The sequence below is a fragment of the Gadus macrocephalus genome, chromosome 9 (assembly GCF_031168955.1).
Source record: "Gadus macrocephalus chromosome 9, ASM3116895v1".
NCBI lineage: Eukaryota > Metazoa > Chordata > Actinopteri > Gadiformes > Gadidae > Gadus > Gadus macrocephalus.
The window spans coordinates 7167229-7191279 of record NC_082390.1 but is presented as its reverse complement, the minus strand read 5'-3'; the positions used below and the strand labels follow the sequence as shown (position 1 = coordinate 7191279).

Sequence of the window (24051 nt, the reverse complement as noted above, 5' to 3'; positions counted from 1 at the left end):
TTTATATCAAATGAAACATAAGGGGTAACACTGTCGTTTTTCTTTGGTCGTCATGTGAAAAAAACCATAAGGGGTAACACTGTTGTTTTTTATTGGTCGTCATGAAAGGAAACATAAGGGGTAACACTGTTGTTTTTTATTGGTCGTCATGAAAGAAAACATAAGGGGTAACACTGTTGTTTTTTATTGGTCGTCATGAAAAAAAACATAAGGGGTAACACTGTTGTCTTTGTCAAATAAAATATAAGGGGTAACACTGTCGTTTTTTATCAGTCATCAAGAAAAAAACAAGGGGTAACACTGTTGTTTTTTTTCATGACGACCAATAAAAAACGACAGTGTTACCCCTTATGTTTTTTTTCATGACGACCAATAAAAAACGACAGTGTAACACTGTCGTTTTTATCAAATGAAACATGAGTGGTGACACTGTCGTTTTTCTTTGGTAGTCACGAAAAAAACCATAAGGGGTAACACTGTTCCTTTTTTTATTGGTCGTCTTGAAAAAAACCACAAGGGATAACACTGTTGTCTTTGTCAAATAAAACATAAGGGGCAATACTGTCGTATTTTATTGGTCGTCATGAATAAAAACATAAGGGGTAACACTGTTGTTTTTTATTGGTCGGCATGAAAAAAAACATGAGGGGTAACACTGTTGTTTTTTATTGGTCGTCATGAATAAAAACATAAGGGGTAACACTGTTGTTTTTTATTGGTCGTCATGAATAAAAACATAAAGGGGGTAACACTGTTGTTTTTTATTGGTCGTCATGAATAAAAACATAAGGGGTAACACTGTTGTTTTTTATCGGTCGTTATGAAAAAAACACAAGGGGTAACACTGTCGTTTTTATCAAATGAAACGTAAAAAAAAAATGTCGTTTTTTTATCTGTGGTCATGAAAAACCCATAGGGGGTAACACTGTAGAAAAGTATCGAATAAAACATAGGGGGTAACACCAGGGACGTGGGAAGTCAGTCCAGGGGGGGGGGGGGGGTGCTGAGAGAGAGTCTATATAATGACGTCATAATAAATGCTGCGCAACATTCAGGGCTCCGCTCTGATAAACACTCTACTGGTGTGTAAAAAGAGTTCTGCCAACTAGCCACTGTTATCCACAAACGTCAGCAAGTAAACAATGTGGAAATTAGAGTCAACTCGGCTGATACTGTGTTGAATTTCACACACTAACAACATGCCGACAAGCTGTTGCGGTCCGGGATTATACACAGCGTTATAACAAGGATTTAGGAGGTTATTTCTAAAGGTTTAAAAGGAGAGTGACAATAAAAGAAAGCCTTTATTTTCATCCAGAGTTACGAGTTGTCTGATATGAGGAAAGTGACGGTTTCTCCGTCAAGTGAACCGTCCGTCTTTGCTCTTTTTTTGCCAACCAGTTTACGTGCAGGATTCCAGAATCATAACGATAACATTCAACGTGTCTATTAATATGGCAGCAACATTTTACACCAGTTTTAGAATGTTCACTACAACAGATGTTGGAACACCAACATGCTTATGTAAAATCAGCATAGTACGATATTCAGCTATCGACAGTAAAGGAAGGAGAGGAAAGGAGAAAAATGGAAAAAGAGAAAAATTTAGGAATGCAGTGAAAACGAAATTAATTTAGCGTTACTATTGACGCTGCTGCTCATCAGGTAGGGCTTACTTTTGATCATGTTAGTTTAAGAAGGATGTCTAAACATGGCACCACCAAAGTATGGCATGGGGAGCACGAGTTCGATCTACGCCTGCAACATGTCTCTCTTATTAATCATTTTTTAAGAAGAAGAAGAAAAAAGATAACAATCATCGACAGAAAAATAGCGCAGGGAGCAGAGGCAGTCAAATATGGATCATACGTGATCTTACATTGACCCCTGGTGGTCAAATAACGAGTTTAATTTATCTTTGTAAATATGGCTAATCTCTGGCAACTCGCCAACCACACATTAAAATGCGTTGCAGAATGAAATGACTTATTATCAGACCGGGTGTTATGCAAATAAGAAAGTAATACGGCACCTCTTCAGCCTAGTGCGGCACACTAGACATTGCTGTTCGTTTCAGTGACGGCATAACCCCGTTTTCCAGGATATGTCTATTTTAACCTAAACTCTTATTGCCAATTGATGAAACGTACATTTAATCTTCTGTGGTATCGTTGTTTTTGGCCAGGTACACGTGGTTTATTCAGGTAAAACTGTTGCCAGATCGGATTGGCCAATTTCCGCCTAAAAACCGTCTAATCATCTTCAGCCAGCCCAAAACGCATATTGCCAGAAAACGGATTAACCATATATTTTTGCAATGGCAAATACACACCTTAATAAAACCTTGACTATGAACATCTTTCAGACACACAAAACACACAAGGTCTGTGTAAAGAACAGACAGCAGCAGAAAATGGGTCTTCAATGAGATGACATTAATACACAAAATAGGCAAGTAAAATGCCAATGCCTGAGCACAATAAACACCTGAATGCAAACTCAATGTTTTTTCAAACCAGCCTAAATTCTATGTACCCACCCCATGCGGGTACATACTTGGCCTGGGAGGAATGAACCCCTGAAAAAGCCTGATCTTTCTAGAGATTTACAGATGGACTCCAACAGGTGACAATTGTCTGGCCACTGGGAAAGGGATCATGCAGAGTCCAAGACACCGCACCTGGAGGTAATTCAGCTAATTTTTCGAGCACCTGACCAGCGACCAGTGCTCCGAAGCACCTGGTTTTGTGTCGCTGCACAGGCCACAGGGCTTTCGGGGTGCTGGCCTGCTGATGGTTAAAGCTGCTTTTGGAGGAGCAAATATAAAGGCTAGTAAAAAATAAAGTATGCCTTACATCAAGTATGAGATCGACATAGGCAAAAAAAAAAAAAAAACGTTCACCTCGATCAAGGCTTTTGTGCTCTCCTTGAAAGGTGGTAAAGTGCACCAAAGACTGCCATGTTCCAACTGCGGGATCTGTTTGCGAGTGGTGTGGTGGTGACGTATATCATACGCGTCGAGAGCAGCGGTTGTATTCCACAAAGCGCCCTACACAAAACTAACCGTATCAAACTCCTAAATTCTAGTTTTTTTGGCATGAACATTTTTCATTTAAATCCACAAACATGTGTAATCCGGGGCATATAAAGACTTGATCAGAAAATAATTACTTTCTCATTCATTTTTTTCAGTCTCATAGGTAGGTCCCATGAGCAATGGCGACTTACGAGCTCTATACCTGCAATTAACCCTTAATCATGCGGCTATGGATCATGGTAGTCCGCAAAATTAGGTACAAATGCTCTCTTGTTGTAGACGTGTGTGTGCTGAATGTTGTCGCTAGTAAAATCAAGTCAAGCAGTACACAATACATGGAAGTTACATTTGTAATTTTATTGACCAAACCGACAACATGTTAATGATCAAGGGTTCACTTCCATCCCTTGTACCCTCCATATACAGCACTCACCGAGGGCTTTCCCCCTGATACTTGCTGCCTAGCGGTAGGCTACTGGTAATACCTAGTGGGAAAGCTCTGGGCTTGTTGTCCATATCCTGATGGCATTCCCAGACTGGCCATCTGGACGCTCTGAGGAGAGGCTCCCTGCTGCTGCTGCTGCCACACTGGTTGCACGCTGTCCCACTCCTGCTGTTGCCCCTCCCACTGCTGCTGCTGCTGTTGCCCCTCCCACTGCTGCTGCTGCTGCTCACTGCTGCTGCGAGGAGAGTCATAAACGATGTAGTGGTTCTCCTGCGAGTCATCTCTGCCATTCTCCAAGCTACTGGTGTAGTCAGTGTAGGTTCCTGTAAGGTACTGGCCTCTGAGGAACCTCATATTGAAAGGAAAGGAAGACCCCCGGGAAAAGGCACTGGGCATGGAGGCTCCTAGTTGAGGGGCGCTGGCAGCCCATGGAGGGGTGCCTTTTTCCTGGGTCTCAGACTCGTAGGCACCTTTCTCGTTCGTGGCCTCAACCTGGAGCAGCTCTCCTGGGAAGGACTCTGGGGGAGGAGGTAAAGCAGATGGGCTGCCATTACTGGTGGATGAACCACCTTGCCCTCCGGAGAAGGTGATAGGAGACATAACCCAGGAGCCATCTAGAAAGTAAAAAAATGAAAAAATGAATACAAGGTAGCCGTGAGTGTGAACCCATGGATAAAACCTTAGTCTTTCATAGAGCTCAAAACCAAAATGCTTTTTAATTTTACAATTCATTTAACATTGCTAACAGGAGTACGCTTGCATATTTGTATTATTCGTTCAAGGTTACCTTGAGATGCTCCATGTTTGGAATCTGGGACATATCCAGGAGGAGGAGCCATAGCAGACCCATCCTGGTATCCATGGCCAGACTGGGAACTGGTACCTCCATAGCCAGGGTTTACCTCTACCTCAGACTGGTAGACTCCTGGCGCTTTATAAGAGCCACCGCCAGTGGACCCAGCTTTATACATGGGGCCTAAACATAAGCAAAGATCAGCCACACATGTGAACACATTAAAGTGAATTTAAACAAAAAGCTACACTTTAATAATATACATACCATTTTTAAGAGGTCTACATTCGATATCCCAAAGCAGGACTGCTTGGATGATGACACTAAAACGGAACAAATGTTAAAAAAACAAAAACATTATTAATCATGAAACATTGCTAAATCCTCCTCGCTTACCATGTAATTAGAAATGCTGCCATGGTTCCAAATGGAATTTAGCACATTCTTCCTAAAGGGTTGAGGAGGGTTTTTAAATGTTGGCGGCCACCAGCTGACCAATCAAAGCATAATGAGTTGATGATGAACAGCTGTCACTCATTGATTGTGTAAGAAGTGGAAATGGGAACTCACCCCATATCGTCTCACGTTAAACCATTGAGGAAGCTTTACGTTTACAATCACATAAGCTAGAGTCAAAAGTCAAAGAAAAAAGTGACTAAGTGATACAAAAAGTAATAAATTAAATAATATAATTAAACATATCGGTTTTATCTTTATTTTACACTGAATTTGCACTGAATTCTAAATCACATTGCAGCTGGAATATCAACAGCATCTGAATCATCTTTATAGTTTGACTTTTGCTATATAGTTAACTGGTTTGATATAACCACCATTACTTTAATAATGAATAACAGAGATTAAAATGCATTATGCATTGTTATAAAGGCTGTGAAGCAATAGGAAAAGGTTTTTTTAGGTTAATTTGTAATTGTAAATAGTGTCGATTCGATGTCTCAACAGGCAATTTCTCATTGAAGTATCTCCTGACCATTTGAATGATTTGTAATAATAAATCTGGTACATCCTTAATATCCTTGTGTTATATATCGATGTAAAAGCACCCACATCCACTTAGGTCTCAGTTGAACCAATCCGACTTACTTTCTCATATCTTGCGCAGATATAACCATGATGGATCATTGCTCACATGAATGTAATACACACATGGTATGTAGGTTTATACAAAAAATTGAATTTCACAGGATAATTTGTGTATGTTTACTATGAATATATAAGTGTATAGCCTGAGATAAATTGTGCAAAGTAGCTGCGTTGTCGTAGGTGGTGGGTGATATTGACGGAGAGAACAACGTTGTTACATTGTTACCTTAGTGTAGAAGAGACAAAAGCCCTCTGGGAGTGCTTCTTCTCACACCGTTGGTGTAGCAATCTGGTGCTTCGCGCAGCGCTTTCAGCTGCAAATCTAGAGGGCAGTCCAGGACAGCGCTAGCCCTCACAAGCCAGTCTTTTTCTATCCCTCTCAGCGCTTCCACCTCCCAGCAGACCAGTGCATAGAATATCAAAGATGCCACCACAGTATAATTATTTTTTTTATTAAACACGGTCCTGCACACTGCCAAGGACTCCTCAGCAAATGAAGACAACTTTGGCTAATGGGTACCGGACATTCGTGTTATCCTACCCGTCCAGTTTTTGGTTAAGTTGATCACCCAGATATCTGTACACTCCTACACTATCTCAACACCCAATCTCTGGGTGTGGAGCGGTCTAGTCCGGGGCTTCTTCCTGCAGAAGTTCATCACCATCATCTCGGTCTTGCTGACTTTCACATGAAGTCGGTTGGGCTCCCCCAAGTCGACAGAGTCCTGGATGACCTCCCTGTGATCATGTATGTTCCCATCTGAGGGGAGTGGAGTCGTGTCAGGAGGGGACAGTTATTTAATGTGCGGGACGTCCTGGGAGGAGGGAGGTCAGCAGTGTGCAAACGCTGTGTATCATTCATTCATTGGTTGAAAGGGACTCAGATGTTGCACCTCTTTATTTTGTTTTGTTGTAAATGCAGCTGGAACTACACACAAACTGCACACACCCACACACACATGCGCAGTCGCACACACACACACACACACACACACACACACACACACACACACACACACACACACACACACACAAACAAATCCATAAATTATGCAATTGTTCTTAAATGCATCTTTGTGTATTTAGTGTGTGCCAGAGCTTTATTTAGCATGCACGATAAAGACATGTAGACGGTTCTAAAGAACGTGAAACAACAGTCAAATAGATTTGTTTGTGTTCTCTGTTAAAACTATTATTCTTTGTAGGTTTTTTAGGCGATGCTGAATCAAAGTACAAGTTCAAAGTTCTAACGTTTTTATTCGCCATTTGTGCATAAACCAGACAGTCCAAACACATACGAATTCTTGTGCAGGGCTTCCCAAGTCAAGTACAGTATTAATACAAAGAGAGAGAGAGAGAGAGAGAGAGAGAGAGAGAGAGAGAGAGAGAGAGAGAGAGAGAGAGAGAGAGAGAGAGAGAGAGAGAGAGAGAGAGAGAGAGAGAGAAAAATTGAGATAAGGACAAATTGCATGTTGTGAATTGCATTCAGAGAGCACCACAGTAGATAGTGATTAAAATATATATACATATCAAATTAAATTGAATTCAGCAGTGCAACCATACTGTATAACCACATGTAGCAGCGTTATTGCACGTAGGAAGTGGGGGTAGGGTGGTGAGGGATATTGCACATTGTATTTTTTTCAGTTGTTCTCTGTTAATGCCATCAGTCACACTGTGGCAGGGAAGAAGCTGTTGAAGAATCTTGTTGTGTGTGTGATGACACTGTCCGCTCTACTGTGTCTGAGGCTGTATTTGGATTGTTTGTTATTGAGTAAAGGTGAGCTGGGTGGAGGGAGTCTCTAATGATTCTCACTGCCCTTTTCCGACAGCTGATTGTAAATAAATTCCATTGAGGGAAGTGTGGTCCCAGTAATCTGGTAATGTGGCCCAATCTGGCAACACTGCCAGATTGGGCATCCATCAGGAAGAGCAGACCGCTGCAGTCGTTAGGACCCCTTGGAGTGACCTCCTCTCTGCCTGTGTGGTATTCCCGTACCAGACAGTGATACCTGAAGTGAGAATGCTCTCTACAAGTCCACTGTAGGCCAGGGTGAGAGGACGCTGGTTTAGTCCCGATTTCCTGAGCAGTCTGATGAAATACAGCCACTGCTGGGCTTTTTTCACTGTGGCAGCAGTGAAATGATGGACCAATTGGAGTGAACCATGTATTTGACCATTCATTTCATGCATTACTTTTTTTTCTGGCACATTGGATCTCCACACCAGTGTGGTCATTTTAAAAAGGTCAATAGTATTTGTTGTGTGAAGACAAAATTCTTCCTGATTTCTTACTTCACGAAATGATTATGATTTTAGGCTATTTAGGCTGCTGCTCTGCTACACTTCAAAAAGTGTAACCGACATCGGTATGTCGTAGTGAATCATGGACCCAATGGAAGACGTGAATACGTGCCTGAACGGGACATGTATTTTTCAGTTCCCCTTGTACGCGTTGACCTTTGATTGGCTTGAATGCTCAAAGAGACGAACCAATCAGTGCAACATGCGTGTGTCTGGTCCCGGAAAGCCACGCCACTATGAGCAGTGTTGCCAGATTGGGTCAAATTTCCCGCCCAATCTGTCTGCAGCGGGCTTCAGCCAGTGTTGGGAATTCTGGCCCAATCTGGCAACACTGCCAGATTGGGCATCCATCAGGAAGAGCAGACCGCTGCTTCAGACCCTGCCCGTCGCTGCAGTCTCCACCCCCGACACCCGACACACAGTAGGATAAATAGGCCGTCGTTCGGCAGCTCCTTTTTCCTCGTTAATGGTCAGGATCTGCGAGAGGAGAATGAAGTTCCTAGTTGCTGCCACGCTCATTGTGGGATCGGTGGTTTTCCTTCTCTTCCCGAGCGGTTCCGACGCCGATGAAAAGAAGAAGGGGCCTAAAGTCACCGCGAAGGTATGCGCCGCCTTGCTAAGCTAGTGGCGGTCGGTGCGGATCAACCAGAGCCAGCTAGCCAAGCCCCGCCGTCAGGGCTCCACGGCGGAGCTCCGCGTCTGAGGCTAGCTCCGTGTTGGCCTAAACACCAGTGTGTGTCTACGCCGTTGCTAGCTGTTGGCTAGCCGCCTGTCAAGCGCTAGGCGGTTGCTGCATGCACTGATTTTATGGCGTCCTGGTTGTTTAAAATTCAAAGTGAGGGTTTCTCACGTATATATCTGCGTTCCTGCTAGTCCAGATGTTTATTGATGGGGAAATTAAGCTCTTGGTTGCAGGTTGTGTCCCGGTCAGGCCCAGACTGCTCCCCGTTGCTGCGGCTCTGTTGGCCACGTATACATACTGCAAACCTGCAAGCATGTTCAGCATGTTGGCAGATGTCCTTTTTATTTAGGATCAGAACTAATATGTTAAACACATTTGTGTTTCCTTTTCAGGTGTACTTTGATATGAACATTGGAGATGAGGAAGTGGGAAGAATTGTGATTGGAGTGTTTGGGAAGACCGTTCCCAAAACTGTGGAGAACTTTGTCGCATTGGCCACAGGGGAGGTAAGGAGAGACCCGTCTGAGACCACTAGGAGGAGATTAGTCTTATGCAGGGGTTTCTCTCAAAATTATGACCTGTATTACGGACTCCTTGAACTGGGTTTCTGAATGTAAACTGCCTTGCATGCTTTTGTTCTAGTTATGGATGGAAAATCTGATGAAATTTAAAAAATCCCCTAATTGCATTGGAGTACTTGGTTATACTAGCATTTAGTATTTGACCGAAAATGTTGTATAACTGATAAATCCATTATTTAAAAATAAATAAACAAATTGCTGGAAGATAAAGCAAAGACGCCCAAGTCAAATGCATAGTTTTGAACAGTCTATTGGAATTTTATTGTGTATATACCCTTCTTTTTAAAGCACCCTGCTAAAACTGCGACAGTCAAGGCTTTGATGCCTAGCTCTTGTGGCCGTGTAAGCATGGGTACACCAAGGAAGGAGAGCGTAAGCACGGTGTCGAAAGTTAGGCTTGGGAGGACCTCTTTCTTAATGTCCAGTATCCCTTGGCTCAAGATGCTGTGCAACATTGCAAAATGTAGGCCTTGAAACAACTATTGTTTCTTATCTTGGGTGTTGTTTGGACACCAACTACTACTACTACTACTACTACTACTAATGGACTGTATAATGTAGCGTGCTGTGAACCTGCTGGCCTCATTCTGGGTTCATGCTTGATTTATAAATGTCAAGTTCAATGGCAGTCATCTTAATCCTTAATAAGTAAACTTACCATACAGTTTTAAGTAGGCCACATGATGTCATTATGTCACGTCACCTCCATAAATTAATCTCCCTTCAATTGTTTTACTATTTCCTCTCATCCCTACTCGAATAATGATCGATTGTATTCATAGCTTGAGTTAAACACATTGAACAACTCATTGTTCTTTACAGAAAGGATTCGGCTACAAAGGCAGCAAATTCCATCGTGTCATCAAGGACTTTATGATCCAGGGTGGAGACTTCACCAGGGGTGATGGCACTGGAGGTAAAGCCCAGCTTAGCGCTCCTCTTGATGCCCCTGCATGTGTATAATGTAATGTAGCCGTCTGCTCCACAATAGAAATTGTTGTGGCGTAAGGTCTTGAATGGCTATATGTATGAAGCCTAAACAAGTGATTTATTAATAGAAAGTAGACTAATTGATTGTGTAGAACATAAGCAGCAGTGTCATAAAATGCATATGTCGGGATGGATACAGCAAAACTATATTTGCACTAAAGTCATTGGCAAACCAATGTGGGTGGCGTACCAAATGTGCTTGCTAAATATTATTTGTTATATTATGGTGCTCACAGGAGCACATTAAACAAATCCTGGAGGATACACCTCGCCCTTCTATTCAAATAGTGTTAAACTGCAACAACAAATCAAGTAGTACCTGTTACGGGGTGGGGCGTGGTTATTAGTCTTGTGTTTCCGAGCCTAGTCCTAGGTGTAGAATCGTTTTTATTCTCAATACTGACAACGATTCCTTGACTCCCCGTGTTCTAGGCAAGAGCATCTACGGAGACCGCTTCCCCGATGAGAACTTCAAGCTGAAGCACTACGGCAAGGGCTGGCTGAGCATGGCCAACGCCGGCAAGGACACCAACGGCTCCCAGTTCTTCATCACCACCATCCAGACTCCCTGGCTGGACGGAAAGCACGTGGTCTTTGGAAAGATCCTGGAGGGCTTTGTGAGTGTCTTGTTATTACTGAACCATAACCCGATTTGTACAGGCTTAATCATTTGACAACCTGATGATTAACTAGTATTGGTGCTACAAATCTGCATTCAGACACTTTATACCTTAAAGGCACCCAGTGCAACTTTCGAGGCTTAAAAATAAACATTCAATTTCTAGTCTTTTTTACACGTAGTAAGTTTCAATAACTCCATACCATTACATACCGACATTTAAGCAGCAAAGATGAGACGTCGTTGTGTGGTGAGAACTGATACAAAATCGATAACAACAACAATGCCGCCATTTTCTTTCTTTTTTGTAACCTACAATAAATAAAGCAGGCTTCCAGTCAATGGAAAAATGGCTTCTCCCCACCGGCGATTGTTGTTGTTTACGATTTTCTATCAGTTCTCACCACACAACGACGTCTCATCTTTGCTCCTTGAATGTCGATATGTAATGGTATGGAGTTATTGAAACTTACTACGTGTAAAAAAGACTAGAAATTGAATGTTTATTTTTCATTGAATGTTTACATAAAGTTGCACTGGGTGCCTTTTAAGAAAATAGTACCTGGCGTTGTGTAGCATCTTATCCTAGATATCTTTGGTTAAATGGGTTAACCTTGCATTTGTTAGTGCTTGGCACTTGTTTCTATGAACATCCTTACTGTACCAACAGCGATATGTTTATTTCTGACAAATGTACTTTTTGCAAGTCTCTTTGGATAAAAGTTTGCACCAACCATATTGGCCCTTTGTTTCCGCCTCCGCTCGTGGTTGTTCTTGGTGGGAGCCTCCATTCATTATCCTTTTTCTTTCAGGATGTTGTGAAGAGGATTGAGGCCACCAAGACGGACAGCAGGGACAAGCCCCTCCTCGAGGTCTCCATCCGCGACTCTGGCAAGATCGATGTGGACAAGCCCTACGCGGTGGCCAAGGAGTAGAGCACTACTGAAGCATCACATTAAACGGCACTGTGTGCAGGGGAGGGAAGAGGAGATCGGGTGCTGGCCGCTTTGGAATTGACGCCAGACCCGTTGTGTGTCCTGATGAAGAGGGGGGCCGTGGTCATCATGAGGATGAAGAAGGAGGTGCCTTCTTTTTAAATGCGGCAGAACAAAAATCGCAGCCAAGATTTCAAAACCACAAGGTTTGGGTCCATTTTCAGTTTTCCCCAACAATCATTCCAAGTTGCAATTCCAAGCTGTTCTTGCGATTGGTTTTTTGTAATAAAATAAGGAAATCTTGAATAAAGGTTACTTAACTTGATTTGGTGCCGACTGAATCGTTATGATTTACTGTATTTATTCTGGAAGGGTATAGTTCCTTATATATTTTTCGGAGCAACAACGCTACCTCCCCATTTCTACTTGTAAGTGCACTAAAATAACCATATGACGTGAAATGTCCTCTAGGGGTCGCGCTTACACAGCATCAGGCTACTAGGAAACTGCAGTGAAGTGCGCACATTATCTAACATGAATAACCAAATTCCTATTCTGACTCCCTGACTCCCTCACGTATTTTCTTAGATGTCTGCTTGTGACATGTCTAATGTTTAATAAGCATTTACCATGTGGTGGGCCTATATATTTAGATAATCTTCCGGTGTAGGCTATAATTCCATTTCGCCATGTGGATCCGATTCATTACAAGGACGGACAGGCGGATGTGGTTCAGCATAATTAAATTCTGACATAATGGTCCTCACTAAACCTTGCAGAAACATAGATCACTTGTATGATGCCCATATATTTTCAAGTGCATAATATTGTGTAGCATAGGATAGAGTTCAGTCTACTCTCCCGTCTTGAGACATGAACATAAACTGAACTGAGCAGAATAATCTTTAAACTAATCAAAATGTCAAATTAATGTAGTGTTGTAGTGGATCTGAGTAACATTTTCTTAAAAGACAACTCAATCATAGGCCTATCAAACATTTTCTTTTCTATTCGTGGTGCCAGTAAGATCATGCTGGCATATATTAAAACACATTAGTTCATAATCTTTTCAGCAACCGATTCCTACAAGCTCCATGGCTGACCATCTGCACTTTAAGTACGTTTAGAGAGACTTTTAAAGAGAAATGGGAGTTCTAATCATTTATTTGAGTTATTAATGTTTATATTTAGCCAATGCATTAATCGCTCAAATGAAAAAATCTTTATCCTGTTCTTTCAATGTCTGTATTTATATAATATATAAGGCCATAGGCAGCAATCTATGAGGCCAGAGGGAGGGTGCTGGTCATTAGGATGGAATTGCTAAAAAAGAACGAGCTCCTCTGTTTGAGTGAACCGACGGTCATGGACAGAGTGCGCTGCTATATACAGTGTGTCTTAGCTATGTAGTCCATGTTATGACATATTTAAGGCTGAAGTTTAAAATTAATTGTCAGCAGTGGGATTTGAACTTATGCCTCAAGTCGGAGACCAGAAACCTCCAATTTAGCATTAATTCGAGTGGCGTACGGCCACACCGAACGCAACGCCATGATGTCACTACATGCGTCCGTCGGCGGATTGCCGAGGGCGTGTCTGACGGATAGGGGACCAGTCTTTGTAGACGCATACTGCAGCCAATCAAATCGCCTCCCTCTTCAAAGCCAATGTGTGGATATTAATACAAAAAAGCACACAAACAACAGGTGACTAAAAACAATCCTATTATTCCACATTTCTTTAAAAGTATATAGGCCTAACGGCCAGATTTTTCCTGCTTCTTCCTGCATGATAAAGCAAAATGGATCCAGTAAAACTCGTGGAGTGTATTTGCATAACCGCGATCTGATTGGCTGACAGATCCGGCACTGCCTGAAAAGTAAAAAAATTCTCAACTTCTGAACGCAAGAGACGGAGCCAACAATACATTTCAGGATCACCGCATGCAATGTCAATGAGATCCGTCAGAACTGGGCTCCCACTCCTCCAGTTGGAGACCAGAAACAACAGATTTGTAGATGGCAGTAAATCTTGCGTCTCTCGCCTTTTAGACCTCTAGGCCATCCTGACGACTGGGTAGTGGAGTGTCTAACTTGAGTTTAAAAACCTTAGAAATGTACAATGATTTATAAATGTATAATGATTTATAAAAGTGAAGTTTTTAAAAGTTTGTCAATAGAGTGATTTGAACCCACGCCTCCAGTTAGAGACTAGAAACCCCAGATTTGAGGAAGGTAGGCTATTAATCCTACAGTCTGGCACCTAAAGCAGCTCGGCCATTCTGACATCTATCTAAAGCAAGTAGAGAGTCTAAATAAACTTAAAATGAATCAAGAAATGAACCATATAATTATAGTATTATAGTTATTTGAACAATAATTTATGAAACTGAAGATTTAAAATAGTTGTCAGAAGCGGGATTTGAACCCACGACTCCAATTGGAGACCATAAACCTCAGGTTTGAGGAAGGTATTAATCCATGAGTCTGGCGCCTAAGACCGCTCGGACATTCTGACAACTCAAAAAAACAAGTAGCGATTCTAAATGAAACTAAAATAACGCAAGAAATGAACCTAGTAAATCTAGCAATTTGAACAATAATTTATGAAACTGAAGATTGACAAAAGTAGTCAGAAGTGGGATTTGAACCCACACCTCCAATTAGAGACCAGAAACCTCAGCTTTGAGGTAGGTATTAAGACTTGATTCTGGCGCCTTAGACCACTCGGCCATCCTGACAACTTGCAAAATTAAGTAGAGAGTCCAAATTAAGCTTCAATTACTCAAGAAATGTACCTTATAATTGTAGCAAGTTGAACAATGATTTTTTAAAACTGAATATTTAATATAGTTGTCAGAAGTGGGATTTGAACCCACGCCTCCAGTTGGAGACCAGAAACCTCAGAATTGAGGTAGGTAATAATCCTTGAGTCTGGCGCCTTAGACCGCTCGGCCATCCTGACATCTGTCTAATGCAAAGTAGAGAGTCTAAATAAACTTAAAATGACTCAAGAAATTAACCATATAATGATAGTTATTTGAACAATAATTTATGAAATTGAAGTTTTAAATAGGTTGTCAGAAGTGGGATTTGAACCCACTCCTCCAGTTGGAGACCATAAACCTCAGATTTGAGGAAGGTAGTAATCCTTGAGTCTGGCGCCTAAGGCCGCTCTGACATTCTGACAACACCAAAATACAAGTAGCGATTCTAAAAGAAACTAAAATAACGCAAGAAATGAACCTAGTAAATCTAGTCATTTGAACAATAATTTATGAAACTGAAGATTGACAGAAGTTGTCTGAAGTGGGATTTGACCCCACGCCTCCAATTAGAGACCAGCAACCTCTGCTTTGAGGCAGGTATTAAGCCTTGAGTCTGGCGCCTTAGACCACCCAGCCATCCTGACATTTTTATTATCCTAGTAGAGAGTCTAAACTAACCTAAATTGACTCAAGAAATTAACCATATAATTATAGTTATTTGAACAATAATTTATGAAACTGAAGTTTTAAAAAGGTTGTCAGAAGTGGGATTTGAACCCACATCTCGAGTTGGAGACCATAAACCTCAGGTTTGAGGAAGGTAGTAAACCTTGAGTGTGGCTCCAAAGACCGCTCGGCCATCCTGACAACAATTAAAAACTAGTAGAGAGTCCACATTAAGCTCTAATGACTCAAGAAATGTACCTTATAATTGTAGCAAGTTGAACAATGATTTTTAAAACTGACCATATAAAAATACTGTCAGAAATGGGATTTGAACCCACGCCTCCAATTGGAGCCCAGAAACCTCAGCTTTGAGGAAGGTGGTAATCCTTGAGTCTGGCGCCTAAGACCACTCGGCCATCCTGACAACGTGAAAAATCAAGTAGAGCGTCCAAATTAAGCTCCAATTACTCAAGAAATGTACCTTATAATTGTAGCAAGTTGAACAATGATTTTTTAAAACGGAATGTTTAAAATAGTTGTCAGAAGTAGGATTTGAACCAACTCCTCCAGTTGGAGACCAGAAACCTCAGATTTGAGGAAGGTAGTGATCCTTGAGTCTGGCGCCTTAGACCGCTCGGCCAACCTGACATATTTTTAATGCAAATAGAGAGTCTAAATTAACTTAAAATGACTCAAGGAATTAACCATATAATTATAGTTAATTGAACAATAATTTATGAAACTGAAGCATAAAAAACGTTGTCAGAAGCGGGAATTGAACCCACGCCTCTAGTTAGAGACTATAAACCTCAGGTTTGAGGAAGGTATTAATCCATGAGTCTGGCGCCATAGACCACTCTGCCATCCTGACAACAAACAAAAGGTAGTAGAGAGTCCACATTAAGCTCTAATGACTCAAGAAATGTACCTTATAATTGTAGCAAGTTGAACAATGATTTTTAAAACTGACCATATAAATATGATGTCTGAAGTGGGATTTGAACCCACGCCTCCAGTTGGAGACCAGAATCCTCAGATTTGAGGAAGGTAGTAATCCTTGAGTCTGGCGCCTTAGACCGCTCGGCCATCCTGACGATTTGTCTAATGCAAAGTAGAGAGTCTAAATTAATTTAAAATGACTCAAGAAATTAACCATATAATTATAGTTATTTGAACAATAATTTATGAAATTGAAGTTTTAAATAGGTTGTCAGAAATGGGATTTGAACCCACTCCTCCAGATGGAGACCATAAACCTCAGATTTGAGGAAGGTAGTAATCCTTGAGTCTGGCGCCTAAAACCGCTCTGACATTCTGACAACTCCAAAAAACAAGTAGCGATTCTAAATGAAACTCAAATAACGCAAGAAATGAACCTAGTAAATCTAGTCATTTGAACAATAATATATGAAACTGAAGATTGACAAAAGTTGTAAGACGTGGGATTCGAACCCACGCCTCCAATTAGAGACCAGAAACCTCAGGTTTGAGGAAGGTATTAATCCTTGAGTCTGGCGCTTTAGACCGCTCGGCCATCCTGACATTTGTTTAATGCAAGTAGAGAGTCTAAATTAACTTAAAATGACTCAAGAAATTAACCATATAATTATAGTTATTTGAACAATAATTTATGAAACTGAAGTATTAATGAGGTTGTCAAAAGCGGGATTTGAACCCACGCCTCTAGTTGGAGACTATAAACCTCAGGTTTGAGGAAGGTAGTAATCCTTGTGTCTGGCGCCTTAGACCGCTCGGCCATCCTGACAACAATATAAAGCTAGTAGAGAGTCCACATTAAGCTCTAATGACTCAAGAAATGTACCTTATAATTGTAGCAAGTTGAACAATGATTTTTAAAACTGACCATATAAAAATTTTGTCAGAAGTGGGATTTGAACCCACGCCTCCAATTGGAGACCAGAAACCTCAGCTTTGAGGAAGGTGGTAATCCTTAAGTCTGGCGCCTTAGACCGCTCGCCCATCCTGACAACTTTCAAAAACAAGTAGAGAGTCCAAATTAAGCTCCAATTACTCAAGAAATGTACCTTATAATTGTTGCAAGTTGAACAATGATTTTTTAGAACTGAATATTTAAAAAAGTTGTCAGAAGTGGGATTTGAACCCACGCCTCCAGATGGAGACCAGAAACCTCAGATTTGAGGAAGGTAGTAATCCTTGAGTCTGGCGCCTTAGACCACTCGGCCATCCTGACATCTGACTAATACAAAGTAGAGAGTATAAATTAACTTAAAATGACTCAAGAAATTAACCATATAATTATAGTTATTTGAACAATAATTTATGAAATGGAAGTTTTAAATAGGTTGTCAGAAGTGGGATTTGAACCCACTCCTCCAGTTGGAGACCATAAACCTCAGATTTGAGGAAGGTAGTAATCCTTGAGTCTGACTCCTTAGACTGCTCGGCCATCCTCACAACAATTAAAATCTAGTATAGAGTCCACATTAAGCTCTAATGACTCAAGAAATGTACCTTATAATTGTAGCAAGTTGAACAATGATTTTTTAAAACGGAATATTTAAAAAAGTTGTCAGAAGTGGGGTTTGAACCCACGCCTCCAGTTGGAGACCAGAAACCTCAGATTTGAGGAAGGTAGTGTTCCTTGAGTCTGGCGCCTTAGACCGCTCGGCCATCCTGACATATATTTAATACAAGTAGAGAGTCTAAATTAACTTAAAATGACTCAAGAAATTAACCATATAATTATAGTTATTTGAACAATAATTTATGAAACTGAAGCATTAATAAGGTTGACAGTAGCAGGATTTGAACCCATGCCACTAGTTGGAGACTATAAACCTCAGGTTTGAGGAAGGTATAATAATCCTTGTGTCTAGCGCCTTAGACCGCTCTTCCATCCTGACAACTATAAATATCTAGTAGAGAGTCCACATTAAGCTCTGATGACTCAAGAAATGTACCTTATAATTGTAGCAAGTTGAACAATGATTTTTAAAACTGACCATATAAATATGATGTCAGAAGTGGGATTTGAACCCACGCCTCCAGTTGGAGACCAGAAACCTCAGATTTGAGGAATGTAGTAATCCTTGAGTCAGGCGCCTTAGACCGCTCGGCCATCCTGACATCTGTCTAATGCAAAGTAGAGAGTCTAAATTAACTTAAAATGACTCAAGAAATTAACCATATAATTATAGTTATTTGAACAATAATTTATGAAATTGAAGTTTTAAATAGGTTGTCAGAAGTGGGATTTGAACCCACACCTCCAGTTGGAGACCATAAACCTCAGATTTGAGGAAGGTAGTAATCCTTGAGTCTGGCGCCAAAGACCGCTCTGACATTCTGACAACTCCAAAAAACAAGTAGCGATTCTAAATGAAACTCAAATAACGCAAGAAATGAACCTAGTAAATCTAGTCATTTGAACAATAATTCATGAAACTGAAGATTGACAAAAGTTGTAATTCGCTTTAGACCGCTCGGCCATCCTGCCATTTTTTTAATGCAAGTAGAGAGTCTAAATTAACTTAAAATGACTCAAGAAATTAACCATATAATTATAGTTATTTGAACAATAATTTATGAAACTGAAGTATTAATGAGGTTGTCAGAAGCGGGATTTGAACCCACGCCTCTAGTTGGAGACTATAAACCTCAGGTTTGAGGAGGGTAGTAATCCTTGTGTCTGGCGCCTTAGACCGCTCGGCCATCCTGACAACAATACAAAGCTAGTAGAGAGTCCACATTAAGCTCTAATGACTCAATAAATGTACCTTATAATTGTAGCAAATTGAACAATGATTTTTAAAACTGACCATATACAAATGTTGTCAGAAGTGGGATTTGAACCCACGCCTCCAATTGGAGACCAGAAACCTCAGCTTTGAGGAAGGTGGTAATCCTTGAGTCTGGCGCCTTAGACCGCTCGGCCATCCTGACAACTTTCAAAATCAAGTAGAGAGTCCAAATTAAGCTCCAATTACTCAAGAAATGTACCTTATAATTGTTGCAAGTTGAACAATGATTTTTTAAAACTGAATATTTAAAAACGTTGTCAGAAGTGGGATTTGAACACACGCCTCCAGTTGGAGACCTGAAACCTCAGATTTGAGGAACATAGTAATCCTTGAGTCTGGCGCCTTAGACCACTCGGCCATCCAGACATCTGACTACTGCAAAGTAGAGAGTCTAAATTAACTTAAAATGACTCAAGAAATTAACCATATAATTATAGTTATTTGAACAATAATTTATGAAACTGAAGCATTAATAAGCTTATCAGTAGCGGGATTTGAACCCACGCCTCTAGTTGGAGACTATAAACCTCAGGTTTGTGGAAGGTAGTAATCCTTGTGTCTGGCGCCTTAGACCGCTCGGCCATCCTGAGAACAATATAAAGCTAGTAGAGAGTCCACATTAAGCTCTAATGACTCAAGAAATGTACCTTATAATTGTAGCAAGTTGAACAAAGATTTTTTAAAACGGAATATTTAAAAAAGTTGTCAGAAGTGGGATTTGAACCCACACCTCCAGTTGGAGACCAGAAACCACAGATTTGAGGAAGGTGGTAATCCTTGTGTCTGACGCCTTAGACTGCTCGGCCATCCTCACAACAATAAATATCTAGTAGAGAGTCCACATTAAGCTCTAATGACTCAAGAAATGTACCTTATAATTGTAGCAAGTTGAACAATGATTTTTAAAACTGACCATATAAATATGATGTCAGAAGTGGGATTTGAACCCACGCCTCCAGTTGGAGACCAGAAACCTCAGATTTGAGGAAGGTAGTAATCCTTGAGTCTGGCGCCTTAGACCGCTCGGCCATCCTGACATCTGTTTAATGCAAAGTAGAGAGTCTAAATTAACTTAAAATGACTCAAGAAATTAACCATATAATTATAGTTATTTGAACAATAATTTATGAAACTGAAGTATTAATGAGGTTGTCAGAAGCGGGATTTGAACCCACGCCTCTAGTTGGAGACTATAAACCTCAGGTTTGAGGATGGTAGTAATCCTTGTGTCTGGCGCCTTAGACCGCTCGACCATCCTGACAACAATATAAAGCTAGTAGAGAGTCCACATTAAGCTCTAATGACTCAAGAAATATACCTTATAATTGTAGCAAGTTGAACAATGATTTTTAAAACTGACCATATAAATATGTTGTCAGAAGTGGGATTTGAACCCACGCCTCCAATTGGAGACCAGAAACCTCAGCTTTGAGGAAGGTGTTATTCCTTGAGTCTGGCGCCTTAGACCGCTCGGCCATCCTGACAACTTTCACAATCAAGTAGAGAGTCCAAATTAAGCTCCAATTACTCAAGAAATGTACCTTATAATTGTTGCAAGTTGAACAATGATTTTTAAAACTGACCATATAAATATGAAGGTAGTAATCCTTGAGTCTGGCGCCTTAGACCGCTCGGCCATCCTGACATCTGTCTAATGCAAAGTAGAGAGTCTAAATTAACTTAAAATGACTCAAGAAATTAACCATATAATTATAGTTATTTGAGCAATAATTTATGAAATTGAAGTTTTAAATAGGTTGTCAGAAGTGGGATTTGAACCCACACCTCCAGTTGGAGACCATAAACCTCAGATTTGAGGAAGGTAGTAATCCTTGAGCCTGGCGCCAAAGACCGCTCTGACATTCTGACAACTCTAAAAAACAAGTAGCGATTCTAAATGAAACTCAAATAACGCAAGAAATGAACCTAGTAAATCTAGTCATTTGAACAATAATTTATGAAACTGAAGATTGACAAAAGTTGTAAGAAGAGGGATTCGAACCCACGCCTCCAATTAGAGACCAGAAACCTCAGGTTTGAGGAAGATATTAATCATTGAGTCTGGCGCTTTAGACCGCTCGGCCATCCTGACATTATTTAAATGCAAGTAGAGAGTCTAAATTAACTTAAAATGACTCAAGAAATTAACCATATAATTATAGTTATTTGAACAATAATTTATGAAACTGATGTATTAATGAGGTTGTCAGAAGCGGGATTTGAACCCACGCCTCTAGTTGGAGACTAAGAACCTCAGGTTTGTGGAAGGTAGTAATCCTTCTGTCTGGCGCCTTAGACCGCTCTTCCATCCTGACAACAATAAATATCTAGTAGAGAGTCCACATTAAGCTCTAATGACTCAAGAAATGTACCTTATAATTGTAGCAAGTTGAACAATGATTTTTAAAACTGACCATATAAAAATATTGTCAGAACTGGGATTTGAACCCACGCCTCCAATTGGAGACCAGAAACCTCAGCTTTGAGGATGGTGTTAATCCTTGAGTCTGGCACCTTAGACCGCTCGGCCATCCTGACAACTTACACAATCAAGTAGAGAGTCCAAATTAAGCTCCAATTACTCAAGAAATGTACCTTATAATTGTTGCAAGTTGAACAATGATTTTTAAAACTGACCATATAAATATGATGTCAGATGTGGGATTTGAACCCACGCCTCCAGTTGGAGACCAGAAACCTCAGATTTGAGGAAGGTAAAAATCCTTGAGTCTGGCGCCTTAGACCGCTCGGCCATCCTGACATCTGTCTGATGCAAAGTAGAGAGTCTAAATTAACTTAAAATGACTTAAGAAATTAACCATATAATTATAGTTATTTGAACAATAATTTATGAAATTGAAGTTTTAAATAGGTTGTCAGAAGTGGGATTTGAACCCACACCTCCAGTTGGAGACCATAAACCTCAGATTTGAGGAAGGTAGTAATCCTTGAGTCTGGCGCCAAAGACCGCTCTGACATTCTGACAACTCCACAAAACAAGTAGCGATTCTAAATTAAACTCAAATAACGCAAGAAATGAACCTAGTAAATCTAGTCATTTGAACAATAATTTATGAAACTGAAGATTGACCAAAGTTGTAAGACGGGGCATTCGAACCCACGCCTCCAATTAGAGACCAGAAACCTCAGGTTTGAGGAAGGTATTAATCCTTGAGTCTGGCACTTTAGACCGCTCGGCCATCCTGACATATTTGTTTTGCAAGTAGAGAGTCTAAATTAACTTAAAATGACTCAAGAAATTAACCATATAATTATAGTTATTTGAACAATATTTTATGAAACTGAAGTATTAATGAGGTTGTCAGAAGCGGGATTTGAACCCACGCCTCTAGTTGGAGACAATGAAGCTCAGGTTTGTGGAAGGTAGTAATCCTTGTGTCTGGCGCCTTAGACCGCTCGGCCATCCTGACATATATTTAATACAAGTAGAGAGTCTAAATTAACTTAAAATGACTCAAGAAATTAACCATATAATTATAGTTATTTGAACAATAATTTATGAAACTGAAGCATTAAAAAGGTTGTCAGTAGCGGGATTTGAACCCCCGCCTCTAGTTGGAGACTATAAACCTCAGGTTTGAGGAAGGTATAATAAACCTTGTGTCTAGCGCCTTAGACCGCTCTTCCATCCTGACAACAATAAATATCTAGTAGAGAGTCCACATTAAGCTCTAATGACTCAAGAAATGTACCTTATAATTGTGGCAAGTTGAACAATGATTTTTAAAACTGACCATATAAATATGATGTCAGAAGTGGGATTTGAACCCACGCCTCCAGTTGGAGTCCAGAAACCTCAGATTTGAGGAAGGTAGTAATCCTTGAGTCTGGCGCCTTAGACCGCTCGGCCATCCTGACATCTGTTTAATGCAAAGTAGAGAGTCTAAATTAACTTAAAATGACTCAAGAAATTAACCATATAATTATAGTTATTTGAACAATAATTTATGAAATTGAAGTTTTAAATAGGTTGTCAGAAGTGGGATTTGAACCCACTCCTCCAGTTGGAGACCATAAACCTCAGATTTGAGGAAGGTAGTAATCCTTGAGTCTGGCGCCAAAGACCGCTCTGACATTCTGACAACTCCAAAAAACAAGTAGCGATTCTAAATGAAACTAAAATAGCGCAAGAAATGAACCTAGTAAATCTAGTCATTTGAACAATAATTTATGATACTGAAGATTGACAAAAGTTGTAAGAAGTGGGATTCGAACCCACGCCTCCAATTAGAGACCAGAAACCTCAGGTTTGAGGAAGGTATTAATCCTTGAGTCTGGCGCTTTAGACCGCTCGGCCATCCTGACACCAATATAAAGCTTGTAGAGAGTCCACATTAAGCTCTAATGACTCAAGAAATGTACATTATAATTGTAGCAAGTTGAACAATGATTTTTAAAACTGACCATATAAAAATGTTGTCAGAAGTGGGATTTGAACCCACGCCTCCAATTGGAGACCAGAAACCTCAGCTTTGAGGAAGGTGGTAATCCTTGAGTCTGGCGCCTTAGACCGCTCGGCCATCCTGACAACTTGTAAAATCAAGTAGAGAGCCCAAATTAAGCTCTAATTACTCAAGAAATGTACCTTATAATTGTTGCAAGTTGAACAATGTTTTTTTAAAACTGAATATTTAAAAAAATTGTCCGAAGTGGGATTTGAACCCACGCCTCCAGTTGGAGACCAGAAACCTCAGATTTGAGGAAGGCAGTAATCCTTGAGTCTGGCGCCTTAGACCACTCGGCCATCCTGACAACTGCCTAATGCAAAGTAGAGAGTCTAAATTAACTTAAAATGACTCAAGAAATTAACCATATAATTATAGTTATTTGAACAATAATTTATGAAATTGAAGTTTTAAATAGGTTGTCAGAAGTGGGATTTGAACCCACACCTCCAGTTGGAGACTATAAACCTCAGATTTGAGGAAGGTAGTAATCCTTGAGTCTGGCGCCAAAGACCGCTCTGACATTCTGACAACTCCAAAAAACAAGTAGCGATTCTAAATGAAACTCAAATATCGCAAGAAATGAACCTAGTAAATCTAGTAATTTGAACAATAATTTATGAAACTGAAGATTGACAAAAGTTGTATTAAGGGGGATTCGAACCCACGCCTCCAATTAGAGACCAGAAACCTCAGATTTGAGGAAGGTATTAATCCTTGAGTCTGGCGCTTTAGACAGCTCGGCCATCCTGACATATTTTTAATGCAAGTAGAGAGTCTAAATTAACTTAAAATGACTCAAGAAATTAACCATATAATTATAGTTATTTGAACAATAATTTATGAAACTGAAGTATTAATGAGGTTGTCAGAAGCGGGA

General features: G+C 40.4%; 2 protein-coding genes, 1 long non-coding RNA gene and 17 other non-coding genes across 20 annotated transcripts; 2 read left to right on the top strand and 18 right to left on the bottom strand.

The window, feature by feature from the left end:
- Positions 1-3373: 3373 nt before the first annotated feature.
- Positions 3374-4730, bottom strand: LOC132465242 (putative uncharacterized protein DDB_G0288537). Its single transcript, XM_060062066.1, has 4 exons — positions 4672-4730; positions 4543-4598; positions 4270-4458; positions 3374-4096 (listed from the first exon to the last, which is right to left on the bottom strand). Exons 1-4 carry the CDS (start codon positions 4692-4694, stop codon positions 3510-3512), a joined length of 855 nt encoding a protein of 284 aa, XP_059918049.1. The 5' UTR covers positions 4695-4730; the 3' UTR covers positions 3374-3509.
- Positions 4731-8056: 3326 nt separating this feature from the next.
- On the top strand, positions 8057-11815 carry ppib (peptidylprolyl isomerase B (cyclophilin B)). Its single transcript, XM_060060542.1, has 5 exons — positions 8057-8284; positions 8758-8871; positions 9769-9862; positions 10369-10553; positions 11368-11815. The coding sequence occupies exons 1-5, from the start codon at positions 8150-8152 to the stop codon at positions 11488-11490; spliced, it is 651 nt and encodes a 216-aa protein (XP_059916525.1). The 5' UTR covers positions 8057-8149; the 3' UTR covers positions 11491-11815.
- LOC132465316 (small nucleolar RNA SNORA81) lies at positions 9220-9403 on the top strand. The gene has a single exon (XR_009527548.1). It is a non-coding gene; the product is annotated as a small nucleolar RNA SNORA81 (small nucleolar RNA).
- On the bottom strand, positions 9240-10370 carry LOC132464258 (uncharacterized). Its single transcript, XR_009527211.1, has 2 exons — positions 10110-10370; positions 9240-9966 (listed from the first exon to the last, which is right to left on the bottom strand). It is a non-coding gene; the product is annotated as an uncharacterized LOC132464258 (long non-coding RNA).
- A 2304-nt stretch (positions 11816-14119) lies between the features above and the next one.
- trnal-caa (transfer RNA leucine (anticodon CAA)) lies at positions 14120-14230 on the bottom strand. Its single transcript has 2 exons — positions 14193-14230; positions 14120-14165 (listed from the first exon to the last, which is right to left on the bottom strand). It is a non-coding gene; the product is annotated as a tRNA-Leu (tRNA).
- A 113-nt stretch (positions 14231-14343) lies between these two features.
- On the bottom strand, positions 14344-14454 carry trnal-caa (transfer RNA leucine (anticodon CAA)). Its single transcript has 2 exons — positions 14417-14454; positions 14344-14389 (listed from the first exon to the last, which is right to left on the bottom strand). It is a non-coding gene; the product is annotated as a tRNA-Leu (tRNA).
- Positions 14455-15236: 782 nt separating this feature from the next.
- Positions 15237-15347, bottom strand: trnal-caa (transfer RNA leucine (anticodon CAA)). The gene is made up of 2 exons: positions 15310-15347; positions 15237-15282 (listed from the first exon to the last, which is right to left on the bottom strand). It is a non-coding gene; the product is annotated as a tRNA-Leu (tRNA).
- Positions 15348-15906: 559 nt separating this feature from the next.
- Positions 15907-16017, bottom strand: trnal-caa (transfer RNA leucine (anticodon CAA)). The gene is made up of 2 exons: positions 15980-16017; positions 15907-15952 (listed from the first exon to the last, which is right to left on the bottom strand). It is a non-coding gene; the product is annotated as a tRNA-Leu (tRNA).
- A 783-nt stretch (positions 16018-16800) lies between these two features.
- trnal-uaa (transfer RNA leucine (anticodon UAA)) lies at positions 16801-16911 on the bottom strand. The gene is made up of 2 exons: positions 16874-16911; positions 16801-16846 (listed from the first exon to the last, which is right to left on the bottom strand). It is a non-coding gene; the product is annotated as a tRNA-Leu (tRNA).
- Positions 16912-17024: 113 nt separating this feature from the next.
- Positions 17025-17135, bottom strand: trnal-caa (transfer RNA leucine (anticodon CAA)). The gene is made up of 2 exons: positions 17098-17135; positions 17025-17059 (listed from the first exon to the last, which is right to left on the bottom strand). It is a non-coding gene; the product is annotated as a tRNA-Leu (tRNA).
- Positions 17136-17472: 337 nt separating this feature from the next.
- Positions 17473-17583, bottom strand: trnal-caa (transfer RNA leucine (anticodon CAA)). The gene is made up of 2 exons: positions 17546-17583; positions 17473-17518 (listed from the first exon to the last, which is right to left on the bottom strand). It is a non-coding gene; the product is annotated as a tRNA-Leu (tRNA).
- Positions 17584-17920: 337 nt separating this feature from the next.
- On the bottom strand, positions 17921-18031 carry trnal-caa (transfer RNA leucine (anticodon CAA)). Its single transcript has 2 exons — positions 17994-18031; positions 17921-17966 (listed from the first exon to the last, which is right to left on the bottom strand). It is a non-coding gene; the product is annotated as a tRNA-Leu (tRNA).
- A 705-nt stretch (positions 18032-18736) lies between these two features.
- Positions 18737-18847, bottom strand: trnal-caa (transfer RNA leucine (anticodon CAA)). The gene is made up of 2 exons: positions 18810-18847; positions 18737-18782 (listed from the first exon to the last, which is right to left on the bottom strand). It is a non-coding gene; the product is annotated as a tRNA-Leu (tRNA).
- Positions 18848-19631: 784 nt separating this feature from the next.
- Positions 19632-19742, bottom strand: trnal-caa (transfer RNA leucine (anticodon CAA)). The gene is made up of 2 exons: positions 19705-19742; positions 19632-19677 (listed from the first exon to the last, which is right to left on the bottom strand). It is a non-coding gene; the product is annotated as a tRNA-Leu (tRNA).
- Positions 19743-20078: 336 nt separating this feature from the next.
- trnal-caa (transfer RNA leucine (anticodon CAA)) lies at positions 20079-20189 on the bottom strand. The gene is made up of 2 exons: positions 20152-20189; positions 20079-20124 (listed from the first exon to the last, which is right to left on the bottom strand). It is a non-coding gene; the product is annotated as a tRNA-Leu (tRNA).
- A 943-nt stretch (positions 20190-21132) lies between these two features.
- trnal-caa (transfer RNA leucine (anticodon CAA)) lies at positions 21133-21243 on the bottom strand. Its single transcript has 2 exons — positions 21206-21243; positions 21133-21178 (listed from the first exon to the last, which is right to left on the bottom strand). It is a non-coding gene; the product is annotated as a tRNA-Leu (tRNA).
- A 112-nt stretch (positions 21244-21355) lies between these two features.
- trnal-caa (transfer RNA leucine (anticodon CAA)) lies at positions 21356-21466 on the bottom strand. Its single transcript has 2 exons — positions 21429-21466; positions 21356-21401 (listed from the first exon to the last, which is right to left on the bottom strand). It is a non-coding gene; the product is annotated as a tRNA-Leu (tRNA).
- Positions 21467-22473: 1007 nt separating this feature from the next.
- Positions 22474-22584, bottom strand: trnal-caa (transfer RNA leucine (anticodon CAA)). The gene is made up of 2 exons: positions 22547-22584; positions 22474-22519 (listed from the first exon to the last, which is right to left on the bottom strand). It is a non-coding gene; the product is annotated as a tRNA-Leu (tRNA).
- A 559-nt stretch (positions 22585-23143) lies between these two features.
- trnal-caa (transfer RNA leucine (anticodon CAA)) lies at positions 23144-23254 on the bottom strand. Its single transcript has 2 exons — positions 23217-23254; positions 23144-23189 (listed from the first exon to the last, which is right to left on the bottom strand). It is a non-coding gene; the product is annotated as a tRNA-Leu (tRNA).
- Positions 23255-23367: 113 nt separating this feature from the next.
- Positions 23368-23478, bottom strand: trnal-caa (transfer RNA leucine (anticodon CAA)). The gene is made up of 2 exons: positions 23441-23478; positions 23368-23413 (listed from the first exon to the last, which is right to left on the bottom strand). It is a non-coding gene; the product is annotated as a tRNA-Leu (tRNA).
- Between the last annotated feature and the right edge of the window lie 573 nt (positions 23479-24051).

Coding starts and splice junctions, on each gene's coding strand:
- LOC132465242 (XM_060062066.1), bottom strand. CDS start 4,694: ATGGCAGCATTTCTAATTACATG. Junction 4,599..4,671: donor GCAGCATTTCTAATTACATG/GTAAGCGAGGAG, acceptor GTTCCGTTTTAG/TGTCATCATCCAAGCAGTCC. Junction 4,459..4,542: donor ATGTAGACCTCTTAAAAATG/GTATGTATATTA, acceptor GCTTATGTTTAG/GCCCCATGTATAAAGCTGGG.
- ppib (XM_060060542.1), top strand. CDS start 8,150: ATGGTCAGGATCTGCGAGAGGAGAATGAAGTTCCTAGTTGCTGCCACG. Junction 8,872..9,768: donor TCGCATTGGCCACAGGGGAG/GTAAGGAGAGAC, acceptor TGTTCTTTACAG/AAAGGATTCGGCTACAAAGG. Junction 10,554..11,367: donor GAAAGATCCTGGAGGGCTTT/GTGAGTGTCTTG, acceptor TTTTTCTTTCAG/GATGTTGTGAAGAGGATTGA.